General features: G+C 41.1%; 1 protein-coding gene across 1 annotated transcript in view; it reads right to left on the reverse strand.

Moving 5' to 3' along the window:
- The window catches only part of gmds (GDP-mannose 4,6-dehydratase), a 554149-nt gene that overhangs the window by 444660 nt on the left and 92446 nt on the right, over positions 1-17043 (reverse strand). The window contains exon 4 of the mRNA XM_078427475.1: positions 12349-12458. Within this exon, the coding sequence (XP_078283601.1) occupies positions 12349-12458 (110 nt within the window). The remainder of the gene's footprint in view (positions 1-12348; positions 12459-17043) is intronic.

Raw genomic sequence — 17043 nt, forward strand, 5'->3', positions numbered from 1 at the left:
AGAAAAATATTATTTGTTGTAAAAGCAGAAAAATTTCTTTCAAAATAAAAAGGTCATTTTACACCGCCATCCAAATAAAAATAAGTGAAGCCTATCAATAGGCAATTTCAGTAAAATTACTAACAATTCCTGAATTTTAATTTCCGGACATGCATGTGTTTGGTAGTTGGGATGAGGGTGTGTGATGAAGTGGATTGGGTTGCAGTCCAATAGCAAGTGTGAAATGTGGAAGTGAGTGTAGTACCATAGCGTATAGCAGAGTCACTGTACTCTCTTTTCCATAGTTACTCAACAGTCAGCTTGAGCTGGCATGAAAATAATCTTGAAGAGCCAATTTGAACTCCAAATTTACATTTAAACATACGATTTTATGGATTTTGAATCTGAGAGCACCATGGAAGGAAATGACAGAGAGGAATTGAAACAAGCAAAGGCTTTTCTCATTTGCAACACCTTTCTGGATGCCATGCTGAGGTCTGTAAAAGTACACGGGGAGAATACTTTGCTCACTGAGAGGGAAAAGAAAACTGCCAGTGAAACAAAGATATGAATGGACATTGCCAATGAAAGCAACAATCTCGTGATTCAATTCAGAGGACATTTTAATAACCAAAGCGGGTAAGAAATAAAAGTGCAGTGACCGACTGGCCCACAGATTGACATGTTTGTTACCCAAACCCTCTTACCCTGACTTCTCAAATCTGGGCCTTTTGAAAACCATTAATGTGGCTAAGTCCCAGAACCTGATGGGATCAGGTAGGAGAAAGGTAGAAAAGGAAATTTTAGAGGCTTTGACAAAAATATTTGTACCCTCTCTTGCCATAGGCGAGGTCCTGGAGGACTGGAGAATAGCCAATGTTGTTCCTTTGTTTAAGAAGTGAAATAGGGAAATCCAGGAAATTATAGGCCAATTAATCTTACGTCAGTGGCAGGGAAGTCATCAGAGAGGAGTTTACTCACATTTGGAAGAGAATGGGCTAGTCAGGGTCAGTTACCAAGGCTTTGTGTGAGGCAAGTTATATCCTATAAACTTGATTAAGTGTTTTGAGGTGACAAAAGTGATTAATGATGGTAGGGCGGGTTGTTCTCCACATGGACTTTAGTGGGGCATTTCATATGGTTCCTCTTGGTAGGCCAATCAAGAAGATTAAGATACATAGTTTTCGCAGATACTTGGTAGTTTGGATTAAGAACTGCCTTACACATAAATGACACAGTAGAATATAGAATAGTTCCTTTATTGTCATTGTAACATGAGCCATGTACAACGAAATTGTAAAATGTCAGCCAGTCAGTGCACCATTCAAACATTTCTAAAAGCTAACGATACATACAAGGTAAAATATTTTAAAAAAGATAAACAACTAAAATAAATATCATGAAAATAGCACGCATAAACACCCAACCCTACATCCTTCTGTCGATTTCACAGTCTCTTATTATGTATCGCCCCTGCGTTCCTTGGCGGCTACATTTAGTGCCTTTATAGCAGTGGGGTAAAAACTATTTTTAAGTCTGTTTGTCCTTGTCCTTGTAGATCTGTACCGTCTGCCTGACGGTAACAGTTCAAACAGGGAGTGTCCGGGGTGGGAAATGTCCTTTATAATACTCTGGGATTTTTTGATGCAGCGGGAACTGTGTAAGTCCTCCAAGGTAAGTAGAGGGCAGCCGACAATCCTCTGGGCGTTGTCAATGGCCCTCTGGAGCGCTTTCCTCTGAGCCGCTGTGCAGCTGGTGTACCATACGCATACACAGTATGTTAGGATGCTCTCAATGTAGCACCGATAAAAGGACAACAGCAGTCTCTGAGTGATGTTATTCTTCCTGAGCACCCTCAGGAAGTGCAGTCTCTGCTGGACCTTTTTCAGCAGCGCAGAGGTGTTCACGCTCCACGTCAGGTCCTCCTCAATATGGATTCCCAGGAAGCGGAAATCCGCCACCCTCTCCACACAGTCCCCTCTGATAGTTAATGGTACCATGTCCGTTTTATTCTTTCTGAAGTCTATTATTATTTCCTTTGTCTTTAAGGTGTTGAGGAGCAGGTTATTTTCTCCACACCACACTGTCAGCTGCTCCGCCTCATCCCGGTAGGCGTACTCGTCCCCCCCGGTGATGAGTCCCACCACCGTAGTGTCATCCGCAAATTTGACAATGGTGTTGCTGTGGTGGGCGGGGGTGCAGTCATGTGTATAGATGGTGTAGAGCAGGGGGCTCAGCACGCAGCCCTGTGGAGAGCCGGTACTGAGGCTGAGGGCCGTGGATGTGTGATGGCCCACTCTGACTCTCTGGCTGCGAGCTGACAGGAAGCTATTTATCCACATGCAGGTGGAGTGTGGAAGTCCCAAGTCCCCCAGTTTGTCCACCAGTTTATGGGGAAGGATTGTATTAAAGGCAGAGCTGTAGTCCACAAAGAGCATCCGCACGTAGCTCCCCGGCTGCTCCAGGTGGAACAGTGCAGCATGGAGGGCTGTGGCTATAGCGTCCTCTGTGGATCTATTCGCTCTGTACGCAAACTGGTGGGGGTCAAAGCTTCGGGGCAGGAGTGATGTGATATGACCCCGGACCAGTTTTTCAAAACACTTCATCACCACTGGTGTGAGTGCGACTGGCCGGTAGTCGTTGAGGCTGGAAATGTGGGGTTTTTTGGGCAAGGGGACTATGATTGCGGACTTCAGACAGGATGGAACAGTGGACTGGGCCAGAGACTGGTTGAAAATCCTCGTACAGACTCCAGCCAGCTGGTCAGCGCAGTCCTTCAGCACGCGTCCAGAGACGCCGTCGGGTCCAGTAGCCTTCCTTGGATTGATGGCCCGCAGCGTGCGCCTCACCTCATGCTCCTCTATCTTGAGGGTTAGGCTGCTGTGGACCATGTGGTGTGATATGGCTGTCTCGGGTGGCTCCACTTCAAAGCGAGCAAAGAAGAGGTTCAGCTCCTCTGCCAACGAGGCGTCACCTTCAGCAGCTCCAAGGTTGGTCTTATAGTTGGTTAGATACTGGATCCCCTGCCACACCTGCCTGCTGTTGTTACTGTCCAGGTGGTCCTCTATCTTCCTCCTGTAGTCTAATTTGGCCTCTCTGATGCCTCTCTTCAGGTTAGCTCGGGCCATGGTGGAAGGGTGTCATTCTGACTGCAGGCCTGTAATCAGTGGTGCTATGTAGGGATCTGTGCTGAGCCCAATGTTTTTTGGGATATATATTAATGACTTGGACATAAATTTAAATGAGTAAGTTTTCAGATGATGCAAAAATCAGGAGTTGCACACTCTAAAAGACTGTCTAAAGGTACAGTAAGATATAGATTAGTTAAAGATATGGGTGAGGAAATGGGAGATGGATTTTGATCTGGGTACTTCAAATGTTTAGTTTAGTTCAGTTTGGTTTAGAGATACAGCATGGAAACAGGTGCTTCTTCCCACCAAGTCCACATCAACCATCGATCATCCAGTCACACTCGTTCTTTGTTATCCCATTTTCTCATCAAATCCCTAGGTACGGGGGGCAATTTACAGAGGCCAATTAACCTACAAACTTGTACGTCTTTTGAGTGTGGCAGGAAACTGGAGCACCAGGAGGAAAACCCACAGTCACAGGAAGAACGGGCAAATTCCATACAGAGACCACCTAAGATCAGATCAAATCGGGATCTCTGATACAGTGCCGCCCAATACAAACCAAGGTACTGCACTTTGAGAAGTCAAATGCAAGGCAAAAGTATACAGTTAATGGGAGAACCCTTAACGGTATTGATGCACAAAGCGACCTTGGGCTCCAAATCCACAGCTCCTTGAAAGTAGCAACCCAAGTAGATTGTATGGTAAAGAAGGCATATGGTACAACACAAAAAAAAGTCATAAGAAATACAAGCAGAAGACGACCAAATAGCCCTTTGGGACAATTCTTCGATTCAATACAGACATAACTGATCCAGTCTTTGCTGCTTTCACCATCCCTCAACTCTCTTGTGGTTTGAGTGCCTGCCAGTCTCTGCTATTAATATAATGACCCACCTCCACAACTCAAAAATTCACAAACCTCTGAGAGAAGAAATTCCTCCTCATCACTCTCAAAATGGACAACCCATCTAAGGTGAGAAGGGAAAGATTTAATAGGGACCTGAGGAGAAGGAGCACATTTTCCACATAAGGTGGTGGGTACATGGAACGAGCTGCCAAAGGAGATAGTTGAGGCAGGTACTATAACAACATTTATAAGACATGTACCTGGCACTTGGACAAGTATATGGATAGGAAATGTTTAGCTGGTATATGAGCCAAACAAAGGCAAATGGGACTAGTTCAGATGGGGTATCATGGCCGGCATGAGTGAGTTGGCCCAAAGGGCCTGCTTCCATGCTCTATAACTCTTAACTCTTCAAGGAGGCTTTTAAACGTGAGGAGTTATAGTGCAAGAATATGAATAATTTCTGAAAGAAAGTGAAACGAACAGGACTCAAGAGGAGGTATGTTCAGGAGACAAGTCACTTGTGAAGGGTGACGAGGAAACTGAGGATAACGAACTTAAAAATGCACTTACGTATGTTACAGGTGATGACTCTGTTAATGATACGGGCAAGGAAAAACTTAATCTCAAGAGAAGATACCAGGACCAAAGTACCCTCTCCTCAAAACTCAAGAAAAGAAAGTGGAACGAAGAATATATCAAGTCTGACTTTTTCCTTCCCCAGGATGAACTAATAAGCCTTCTCCCTCAACTCAGTGTAAAATATAGCAACCAGTGCCTGGCTCCTTCAAAATTACAGACTCATTTAAGAACAAAGCATAGCAATCATCAAAACAAGTTCATACATTTTTTCAAAAACACTCGTGTGTATTTGTGGAAGCAGCAGAATTTCTTCCAGTCGATGGGAAGGAATGACACTGCGACTAAAAAACTTCTTCTTGCCTCTCCACAAATACCACATGTGCTCATGAAAGAAAAAAAGCCATACACAGAGGCTAAGAAAGTTGTCAACCATGTTTGAAAATCGTTGCCAATCTACTACATGGTGGAAAGCAAACAGTGGATGAAGTAGTGCAAATTCCTTTGTCCAATGACACAATGAAACTTCGATCTACTATGATTGCTGAAGATCTGAAACATCAGCTGATGCCGAAACTGTTGGAAGCTCCATTTTGATGAAGTTTGATGAAACTACGGACATTAAAAACGATGCACAACTCATTGTGTATTGTCGTTTCCAGGATCAAAGCTTGGGAAAAATTGTCGAGCACTGTCTCTTTTGCTTGCCAGTCGGAGAGCATACTACAGGCAAATTTATTTTCTCCAAGCTTGATGAATTCATGGAAAATGAAAATTTATCTTGGAGAAAATGTGTTGCTGTGACTGCAGACGGTGCTGCAGCCATGATGGGGAAACATAGAGGAGCCACCACTCGCATCAAAGAAAAATCCCATGATTGTACCTTTTTACATTGTTGTTTACATTGAAAAGCACTGGCTGCCAAGAAACTGAACACTTGTTGCAATGACCACAAAAATGAGCTGGAAGAATTGTTGCAAGATGTGGTGAAAATTGTCAATGCTATTCGCCCACAAGCAAAAAAATGTCAGCTGTTTCCAGAGCTATGCAAGGATATGTCTGCAGATCACATGATTCTCTCCTCCTGCATTCTGAGGTTTGATGGTTGTCACGTGGAAGAGTACTGTCCCTGAAGAATGAACTGTTTGTATTTTTTACTGAGCAAGGTGACATGAAAGCAATGCATTTCAACAATGATTTTTGGCTGGCAAAATTGTGTTACCTGACTTCTATTTTTGAACATTTAAATCGGCTCAACTTGTCACTTCAAGGTAAAGGAGGTCCTTGGGAAAATAGATGCTATGAAAATGAAGATCACCATGTGGCATATTAACATTCGTAAAGGCAATTTCTCCAATTTCCCACATTTGAAAAGCTTCTTCAAAGAGTGTGAGTGGGAAGAAAAGCAATCTGATCTGGAGAAAACACTGAAGGACATCATTTCCAACCATCTGCAGTTGCTGTCTAAAAATTTTGAAACATATTTTCCTCAGAAGCATCTGCAGGACTTGGAAAATCAGATGTGAATAGTTAATCCTTTTATCACCAGCCACATCAAGCGAGCAGATTTTGGGGAAATGTCAGAAGTGTTGATGGAGCTTCATTATGATTTCACTCAAAAATCATCTTTTGAGATGTACTCCTACTATGGATGGGATTACTTGCTTTTCCTGAATACAAATCAAATGCCTTGAAGGCACTTTAATCACTAGTAATGATGACAACAGCTTTCCTATCCGAACAAAGATTTTCGACCTTGGTAGAATTGAAATTCAAAAAAACGCAATTCACTTCAGTATGTTGATTCAGTAATGCGGGTTGCTTGGAGAAGGAAATTGAACCTCGGTTTGAGAAGCTTGTCACAGGAGTACAGGAACATCCTAGTCATTAATGATAAGTGTAGAAGTATACTGCTTGTCATTTATTTGTGGTGAATATACACAATAAGAAAACATTGTTTCTAAGAATCTAATTCTAAGTTCGAAGACAGTTGTTTACTAACTTTATTTATTTATTCAGTCTGAAGAAGGGTCTCGACCCGAAACGTCACCCATTCCTTCTCTCCTGAGATGCTGCCTGACCTGCTGAGTTACTCCAGCATTTTGTGAATAAATCGATTTGTACCAGCATCTGCAGTTATTTTTTTATAATATATGTTTACTAACTTAACTTTATGTAAACTAGAAAAATTCTAATAATTTTTCTGTTCTTAATTTTTTTGTCATTCCTAGTTGGGAGCTTGCCAGATGTTCAGAACTGAGCAACAGACAATGTTGTGATAATGTTTTGAGCAAGCATGTGACATATACATGTCAGTACACATGCACAACTTTTAAAATATATCTGGATTTGGAAGAACCAGCTTCTGGAGAGAAGTGTACCAAATTTGGCAAGTTGATATTTGGTCGTGTGAGCTTTCGTCGGGAGAGTTATAGAAAGTTATATTAGTTGGATACTAATATATTAAATCACATACTCCATGGGTTTTTTTAGCTAGTTTTCCAAGAATAAATTACTTTTCCAAGTAATCAAAGCCCAAAAGGATAGGATGGGGCTGAAGCGCAGTGTTTAGACATTGGAATGGCTTTTTATCATTCCAAAAGAATGATTTTCCAACTCCAGTGGTAATTAAACTTTTTTTTCCCTCCTAGTTTTATTTACATATTTTTAGGATGTTCAAAAAGTTGAATAAAATAAACACATAAGAATTATTTGGATTTATGTTTTTTGCTCATGTGACAAAATAAATTATATATAAAATTATACACAAGGGAGAATAAGACGAAAATTACCAAAAAACATAAGAAAATTTAGTCGAGGGTGAATGAAATTTTGTGATAAAGACTCATGAAATAGTTTAAGAAGCACTGCCCTAAAGTACCGAGGAGATGATAAAGAGGAAAATGGGGTCATTAATGCAATGTGGTAAATGGCAGTTTAAGGAGACCATAAATAAATAATAATGTGATTTAAAAAATCAGACTGGTAGAGACAGGTTGAGGACAAAACATTTAAAAAGAATGATGTACATTTCAGAGTAAAACCTTCACCAAAGTATTGGTATTTAAATATGACATTATATATGGGACTGCCGTGTAAGCTATATAACATAACAGTATAACAGAACTTTATTGTCATTCGGTATAAATACCGAACAAAATTTCAGCAGTCACAAGACACAGCAAAAAAGAAAAGAACACAGGACTAACTTTCCAGGCAGCCAAACAATCTGTTCCAGAGAGATTAAATGGATTACAGCACATCAAGGGAAGTATTAAAACACCCTTCCCTCATTTGAAATAACAAACAAACTGAAAGCCGAAGCACATACAAGAACATGAAAAAGCCATGTATCAGTTTCAAACAATAAAACAGCCGTAATTCTTGGCCAATGACAGGTAGCAACTTGAAAATGCAAGAAAATGACCCGATCACATATAAGATCACATTTGGCTGAAGTTCCTGTATTAGTACAGACATTGGGAGTGATAGAGAAATACTATTGCCTTTCTTTTCCATCCTTGATAGTCTTTTTGCTTTTTCTCTGGATAAAGCTGATTTTTTAATAAAATTTTGATATTCTCTCATTCTCCCCATGGCTCTAATACACCTGTTACTCTCTCCTAAGACAGACACAAAAAGCTGAAGTAACTCAGGTCAGGTAGTATCTCTGGAGAAAAGGAATAGGTGACGTTTCGGATCGAGACCCTTCTTCAGACAGAGTCAGGGAAAGGAGTGAGAGATATAGGTGGTACTTAGGAGAAATGAATGGAAGATATGCAAAAAGCACTGATAATCAAGGAAATGTGGGGCACACATAGGCCATTCATTGTTGGGTGTGGGATAGGTGACAATGAGTAAACAGAGAAACTCAACATGACAACAGTGAAATGTACAACAACTAGGGTGGAGAGGGTAGGCGAGAGAAGAGATGCAAGGGTTACTTGAAGTTAGAGAAATTAAAAAAACATTGTAAACTGCGCAAGGAGGGGAAGAACAATGGAGGACCCAGCGTGGGGGGACTGGTGTGAAGGGGGGGGAAGAACAATGGAGGACCCGGCATGGGGGGACTACCGTGAGGGAGGTGGGGGGTGAACAATGGACGATTGGGAGGGGGGGAGAACAAAGGACAATGGGGGAACCACTGTGAGGTGGGGGGAGAACATAAAGGAGGAGCCGGCGTGCTTTGTAACTTTGTCAGCGCCCTAGGTGGCTGCTATTTGTGTACATTGGGTATGCAGCAAAGAATTTCACTGTGCCTAGTCACATGTGACAATAAAGTATTCCATTCCATTCCAAGCTAAATATGAGATACTGTTACTCCAATTTACATTTAGCCTCACGCTGACAATGGAGGAGGCCTAGGACAGAAAGGTCAGTGTGGGAATGGGAAAGGGAGTTAAAGTGTTTGGCAACTGGGAGGTCACATAGGCCTCATGGAGGCAGACTGAGCGAAGGTGTTCAGGGAGATGATCGCTGAATCTGCGCTTGGTCTCACCATTATATAGGAGTCCACACCTCTCCCCAGTTCACTCAGACATTCTTCTCCAATTCTTCTTCAAATTCCTGAGCATGGTTCCTTTAAGCATCAGGTTTAATTGGCATCTTCAAACTATTAGTGCATCTCAGCAGCTATCCACAGCTTTTCTCCTTTCTACTTTCTTCTGAGTTTACCAATGCCCTTTATTATCATCTTCCCAAGTAATTCTGTGGTTAAGCAATGAATGGAAAGTTGGAGTGCGGCATCAACTTTTGTCCCTAAACATGAGCAGCAAAGTCTGGAATGCTGCATGCACAAATTTGGTATGCAAACATAAAAACAATACTGAGTCACAGAAGAGCCTGCATACTAAAATAACTCTACATATTAAAACAAGTCGAGAATCCCACTTCCTCTAAACAGCATCATTAAAGACATGCACACATGTCATTTGGTGCACTCACATAAATGTACAGAGAATGGAGGAATATGAATCATGTGCAGCTGAGGAGATTAGCATAACTTGGCATCATATTCGACATGAACACTGTGGGGCCTGATCCTGTGCTGCACAGTTCTATGCTCTTTGTGTGTGTTTATCATGGCCTCCCAGAAACAATCCAGATTCATTACTACACACTGACCCCCTGCGCAAGATTCCTCTCATTACAACAGACAAAACAGAGTGATAACTTGGTGTTGGTTACAAGCCTTGAAGACATCTTGTGCAGAGATGCTGCCTCTAGTGCAATCTTAACAGGATTTGACAGAAAGGTAAAATAGGGGATGGATTTTACCTCATCTCTATTTGGAAATTAATTTTCCCATGTTTTAAATATCTGCATGTTATGTATTATTTGCAAGATGTGACTTGTCTTTAGGCTTGTCGTCAATCATCTGTGACTAGCCATTGGCTGGTTCACCATGCCTTCATTTATTTCGATCATATCCAGTTTCTGCATACTCCAGCGCAAGAGCAAGAGTTGGGACTTTTCCCTATCAACAATAATTATTTATTTCCGTTGTACTTGTGTATAGCTTGATTGTATTCATGTGCAGGATCATTTGACTGGACAGTAGGTAAACAATGCTTTTCACTGTATCTCGGTACATGTGACAATTGTAAACCAAATTTCCAAATTTAAATAGTAAACATGTTAAAATGGACTTCTTAATTTGATTCAACAAATTCTTCTTAAAACTTTTTAGAACAGTGTAGCTTATAAGAATATTCACACCAAACTGACATATGTTTATACTTACATGTAAGTTTGACGGCTGTAATTATTTATAAGCACAGTGTAAATGGCATTCTATCTCTTTGTCTTTCCTATGGGAAACTAAACTAATTTCCTATTATTGTGCTTTCTTACTTTCTAATTTAATTAACTGGAAGCGAGATATTCATGGTGGATTTTAGATTCTGCGATACAGCAGCCAAGACAAATATATACACATGTAAAAATATTGCAGACAAATTTTCCATTTTTTGAAACAGGATACGCATTTGAAGTCAAACTTAGAAGTCATACATCACTTACAAAACAAACGATAATGGGAAAAGAAAACAAAGCACTAAGGGACAGGTAGTCATTTTGCATCAGGTCCTCACTTTTTTATATGTATACTGCCTATCCTTCATCAACAAGAATAGGTAAAATGCTGAAAACATTTGGGTGCATTCCTTACATTAACCATAACTGTTGCCTCTATTTTTGTTGCCTTAATTATTACTAATTATCCTGGTGAGTTGCATTACATAGTTCATTAGGTGAACGCATTCCTTTTACAAAATACACAGTTACTGCAATTATTCTTTAGATACAATACATTCAGATGGTCCTTTCGTTATAAATTGAGTGGTTGAATTCATAAAAACTTATTTAACGTAATAGTGCATTGCTGTGTCATTGAGGTGCAACAATGCCTGATGGTAAGGCCAACCAGTCTTGGAAATAATTTTCATTATGTTAAAGTTTAATTATGGCAAAATCATTTCCATTTCTTATTAGCTGGTACATGTCACATTATGCACCTCCCTGATGCCAAGCAGATAAACTTTCAATTAGCCACATCAATCCCATGAACAAGTCGCTAAAAAGAAAACAGCAGCATCTAAATAAAGTTCTCTATGGGAAAAGTTTAGCTCTTTTTCTTGTTTCTTTGCAGATGCTGATAGACCTGCTGGTATTTCTGATATTATTTCTTCATGACATGTTTGAAAAATAGCAAAGTCCAGCTGAAAGATGGAGAGATTAGGCAAAGAAATATGATGGCAGCAACTCCTTTTGACAGTCAGATCAAGATTAATAGGTGCATCGATTACTGCTTAAAGAAGTACATACAGCAGCCAAAATTATAATAATTATTTAGGACTAAACATCTCAGAGGTTAGACAGTCAGATCAAGATTAATAGGTGCATCGATTACTGCTTAAAGAAGTACATATAGCAGCCAAAATTATAATAATTATTTAGGGCTAAACATCTCAGAGGTTAAAAGGACATTTGGAGAAAAGTAACCTGTGAAGTGACATCACAAACATAAGAAGAAACTTTCTTCAAACATGTTTGTGCATGTTTATATAATAAGTACATTATCTACCGTTTAAATGCTCTTGAGAAATTTGGTCACCTAGTGTTCCACATTTTTCAGCAGTGAGGAAGTTTGAAGGTACGAGATTAACAGTGAAAGACTTACCAAATCATGTTAATTACTGTGCTTCCAGACTGATTCGTCTTACAGGGGCTGCTAATTTCCAAAAATTCAACAGAAACTATCACAAATCATACTTCCCTGGATGAGCCGTTTCGTGCGTCACACGGTCAAGCATTATTCCGAGTGCAAAGCTCATTTCGAATGTTGCCGAAACCAATTAGGTCAAGCTGATCCAAAACACGCCCTTCCTTGAGCAATCACAACCCAATAAATTATGCATAGTTCTGCATGTTTCACACACTCCACAGCTGCAGGATTACAAGGAGGTCTTTTTGACCAGATCCCAGCCAAAATCTGGGATTCCAAATTTGGTACTCCCCCTTGTTGTTTATTTACCAGCTTTCATTTGGGTCCTCATGTTAATCCTCCCAAGTTGACAATCCTCATATGACCATCCTCTGATCTCCTGAACCCATGACTGCACCAGGAACTGTTCAAGCAACCCTAACTTCTACCCCTCTTCTGGATATCTATGATCCAATGCAGCTCCTGATTCACCATCAACACTTTTTCCCCTCTTTCAGAGATCACACCAAACCTTATCCCTCTCCCAACTAATTTCCCTACAATTCCAATCATCACTTAAAATACAATATTCTACTAAAAAGTACCTTAACGTGACTCTGAGCACCCAAGTTATAGATTTCAGTGGGCTTCACTTCATTGATGATCTTTACAAGGCACGTGCTGTCGGTGAGGTCCCCATAGTGCAGCTTCATATCTGTAATCAAGAACTCAAGTTAGTTTTAGCAGTGTGCTGTTTTTACCAAGTCAACAATTCTACATCGACTTTGAGGTCAAACTGAAATTAGGACAACCTGGGTTATTTTGTTACGTTCCTCAAGTAATGAATTAACTGTAACGGTTGACATTCTATTGCGTAATCATGATCCACTTAAGAATTTTAGAAAGGAGACAGTATACCAGTGCTAAAAAATAATTAAATACTTTAATTATCAATAATTGGCAAAAGAGTGTCATTTTTTTCTTCGTTTAGTTTAGAGATACAGCACAGAAACAGGCCCTTTGGCTCACCGAGTCCAGTGATCCCTGCGAGCAATGATCCACGCACACTAACACTATCCTACACACTAACACACTATGGACAATTTGCAAATATACCAAGCCAATTAACCAACAAACCTGTACGTCTTTGGAGTGTGGGAGGAAACCGGGGAACCCAGAGAAAACCCACACAGGCCACGGGGAGAAGGTACAAACTACTTACAGACAGCACCCATAGTCAGGGTCGAACCCGGGTCTCTGGCACTATAAGGCAGCATCTCTACCACTGTGCCACCATGCCACCCATAATATAAGTTATGGCAGAGAGATACAGCTGGTAGAACAGCTGTCTCACAGTGTCAGAGACCTGGAGTTGATCCTGATCTCAGTTGCTATCTATGTGGATTTAGCATGTTCTCCCTGTTTCCTCCGGGTGCTCCAGTTTCCACCTACATCATAAAGACATGCGGGTTTGTGTAAGATTTGAGAAGTTTTCCCTCATTTGGAAAGCAACACCAAACCAAAGAGCTGCAGTTTGGACATTTTAAACGAGAGACTGGGGCTGATAGCAGAGAAAGACTGCGGTCAGATTAACAAAGGATGTCACAATCCGTGGGTCCTAAAATGGCCGCAGGACCTCGTGACCAGCCACAAAAAGTAAAAACCTTACAACCCAGTCTCTAGGTTTCTGCAAAGCCACGGCCAGAACAAAGGATGGGTATTGGCCATGCAGAAACCTACGAAACCAGGTCGGAGTCCAGACACTGGGGCGCTGACATCAGCATACTCACAATGCCCCAAGCCGACCTAAACAGTTCATCTCAGTGAGGGGGCACAATAGCCCATAGAAAACTACCTGGTAGGTGATGGGAAACCAGTTAACACCCATCACCTCACAACGAAATCCCAATTAACACCGTCTGGCCATCCCCGGTATCCCCGAACATAAGCGCAGATCAGAAGAAAACTCATACATATCTTTTTGAACAAAGAGATTCCAAGATCTGGCGGGAGATAGGACGGGTCAGAAATAGTATAACTGGCCACTACTTTTGGGTGAAAAAGTTAAGTCAACTCGAGAAGAAATCCTGCAGGGAACGCAAGCAGGCAAGTCTAGCACAGTCAAGAAGCGCAGAGAAAACCGGGTTCGAAGTCAACTGAAGTCAAGAAGAGAGTCGGAAGGAAGAACGGATGCAAGAGAGAGGAACAGGCACGCAACTCGAGAAGAAATACTGCAAAACGAACAGCCAGTAACCCCAGTAATAGCCCCATGGTGAGCATGTACTCCAAATCCTACATATCCTGGACATAGTTTAGTGTAGAGGGGAGGGTGGTTGTGAATAAACGTTGGGTGTGTATTAAAATATGTGTTGGTCAAGGTTGCGATGCGTCGTACGTTCCCCATCTTACAGTCGTGTGTATGTCTCGTAGAACTGTGTGTCTAAGAATTCATAAGTAAAAGGGTATTTGTGTATATGTTTCGTGGAACTGTGTGTCTAAGAATTCATAAGTAAAAAGGTAGTTGTGTATATGTCTTATAGAACTGTGTGTGTTTTATGATTCATAGTTATAAGTATTCGTGTGATTCGGTATGTGTTTTATAGACATGTATTATAGAACTGTATAAGTATTCATGGACAATAGTCCCAAGTGCTGAATAAAAGCCTTTTCATTTAAACCCTGGTTTTCAAATCTGGTCTGGTTGAATTTTTCTGCACTATAAGAGCTCCTGCATCTAAGTCCAGTGTCTAGAACCGTAAGGGGTCAGTGGGTCGAACCACTCACGGGGAACCAGTGTGCACGGCCTGGTCAAGGGATCAGAGCAAGGCACGGGGACCTTAGGTCGGGCGAAAGCTCGGCGCAGAAACCCCTTACATTTGAAGGTTAAGTGGCGTCTGTAAAAATTGTCCCAAGTGTGTAAGGAGCGGATGTGAAAGTGGGGTAACATAGAACTAACGTGAACGGGACTTGGTTGGCTGAAGGGACTATTTCTAAGTTGTATCTCTGAACTAAATTATAATTCAAACCACATTTTTAATGAAAATGAAAGATCAGTAATAAGGACTTCAAAACACTGAGACTTTTGCCACCAGTAGGAATTACGCACAAAAAAGCTCAAGTAATTCCACAGGTAGTATGATTTAAAATATATTAAATCATATCTAAATCATATTAATATATATTTGTATGATCAGGAATAAAGTGTAGAATAAAATGAGTACGCAGTTAAATTAATGCCCCACAAACAATAGAAAGCATCAGTCAGTAACCTATTACCCTTACTGAGAGCAATCCAAGAAAGGTGACTGGACTGAAGCCAGTTCACAGTTTGGTTTGTTTTTACACTTCCCGTTTATAATTTACAACACTCTCTATTCCCATTGTTCTCAACCTCGATATTTTCACTTTCTTACATGTAGGAATTCATGTCCTTGAACTACTGTTCTGTTGGCCAAAGTAAAACCACAACAGAATTATTGCTCTTTACTAGATATAATTGTATAAATCCAGTGGGTTCTACCTCAGTTACAGCATATTAACAGATTAGTGCCACCACTATTTCAAAATTGAAGTCCTTAGTCTAAGTATACTTTTTCTTTGCAAAACACATCATGTAAAATAAAAAGCATAGACTTTGTATGACAATATCAAAATCCACAGAAGACAGACACAAATTGCTGGAGTAACTCAGCGGGACGGGCACCATGTCTGGATAGAAGGAATAGGTGACGTTTTGGGTCGAGACCCTTCTTCAGACCAGAGTCTGTGTTAAAACATAGTCATAGAGCTGGAGACCATGAGGAATCACAGAGGGGGATCAGTGAGAGAGGGACAACAAGGGAGACCCGAAACATCACCCATTCCTTCTATCCAGAGATGCTGCCTGTCTCGCTGAGTAACTCCATCATTTTGTGTCCACAGTGTAAACCAGCATCTGCAGTTCTTTCATATACTGTAATGCACAGACGTTCAATGCATTTACTGAGTGCTAGTATTGCCCAATTGCGAAGTTCAGAATTGCAATATGCAGACGATATCCATCTTCAGACCACATAGAATCACAGACCAAGTAAACAGGCCTTTCAGCCCAATTCTTCCACGTGGCCCAAGATGACCTATCTAACCTAGTCCCATTGCCTGCATTTGACCTACATTCCTCTAAATCTTTCCTAACCATGCACCTGTCCAAGTGTCTTTTAAATGTGTACCTGTCTCAAATACCTCCTCTGGCACCTACTTCCATGTACCCATCACGCTTTGAGTGAAAAGGTTGCCCCCTCAGGTTCCTATTAGATCTTTCTCCTCTCATCTTGCATCCACCCTATCAATTCCCCTCATGACAATAGACAATAGACAATAGGTGCAGGAGTAGGCCATTCAGCCCTTCGAGCCAGCACCGCCATTCAATGCGATCATGGCTGATCACTCTCAATCAGTACCCCGTTCCTGCCTTCTCCCCATACCCCCTCACTCCGCTATCCTTAAGAGCTCTATCCAGCTCTCTCTTGAAAGCATCCAACGAACTGGCCTCCACTGCCTTCTGAGGCAGAGAATTTCACACCTTCACCACCCTCTGACTGAAAAAGTTCTTCCTCATCTCCGTTCTAAATGGCCTACCCCTTATTCTTAAACTGTGGCCCCTTGTTCTGGACTCCCCCAACATTGGGAACATGTTATCTGCCTCTAATGTGTCCAATCCCCTAATTATCTTATATGTTTCAATAAGATCCCCCCTCATCCTTCTAAATTCCAGTGTATACAAGCCCAATCGCTCCAGCCTTTCAACATACGACAGTCCCGCCATTCCGGGAATTAACCTAGTGAACCTACGCTGCACGCCCTCCATAGCAAGCATGATTTTATACAGCTCAATAAGATCACCCTTTAGCCTCTTGTGCTCCAAGGTATAAAGTCCTAGCTTGTCCAATCTCTCCCTATAGTTCAGACCCTCGTGTACTTTATACCCTTTATACTATATCAAATATTGTTGCATGATCTGAGGGCCTACTAATTTTCATGAGTTTCTAGGCAAAGGGTGTTGCAAGTTAGATTTTTTTTAAATTATTAGTTTGGTCTTATAATTATTTTTTAATTTTTAAGTGATTACATTATTATTGTTAAAAATCATTTAAATTTAGTAGACTAACGCTATGGCCATCTGTCAAAGCTGGGAGACATTAATCTGATATGAGATCTCTTTGTAATGTCGCCTGAGAGCTGGTTGCAGTGTCCCTCAGCATCTAAAGTAAATATTGCAACCTAACGGGGAGGAAAAGCAATGGGCAGAGTCCAGCAAGTCT

Source organism: Rhinoraja longicauda, chromosome 2, assembly GCF_053455715.1.
Source record: "Rhinoraja longicauda isolate Sanriku21f chromosome 2, sRhiLon1.1, whole genome shotgun sequence".
NCBI classification, from domain to species: domain Eukaryota; kingdom Metazoa; phylum Chordata; class Chondrichthyes; order Rajiformes; family Arhynchobatidae; genus Rhinoraja; species Rhinoraja longicauda.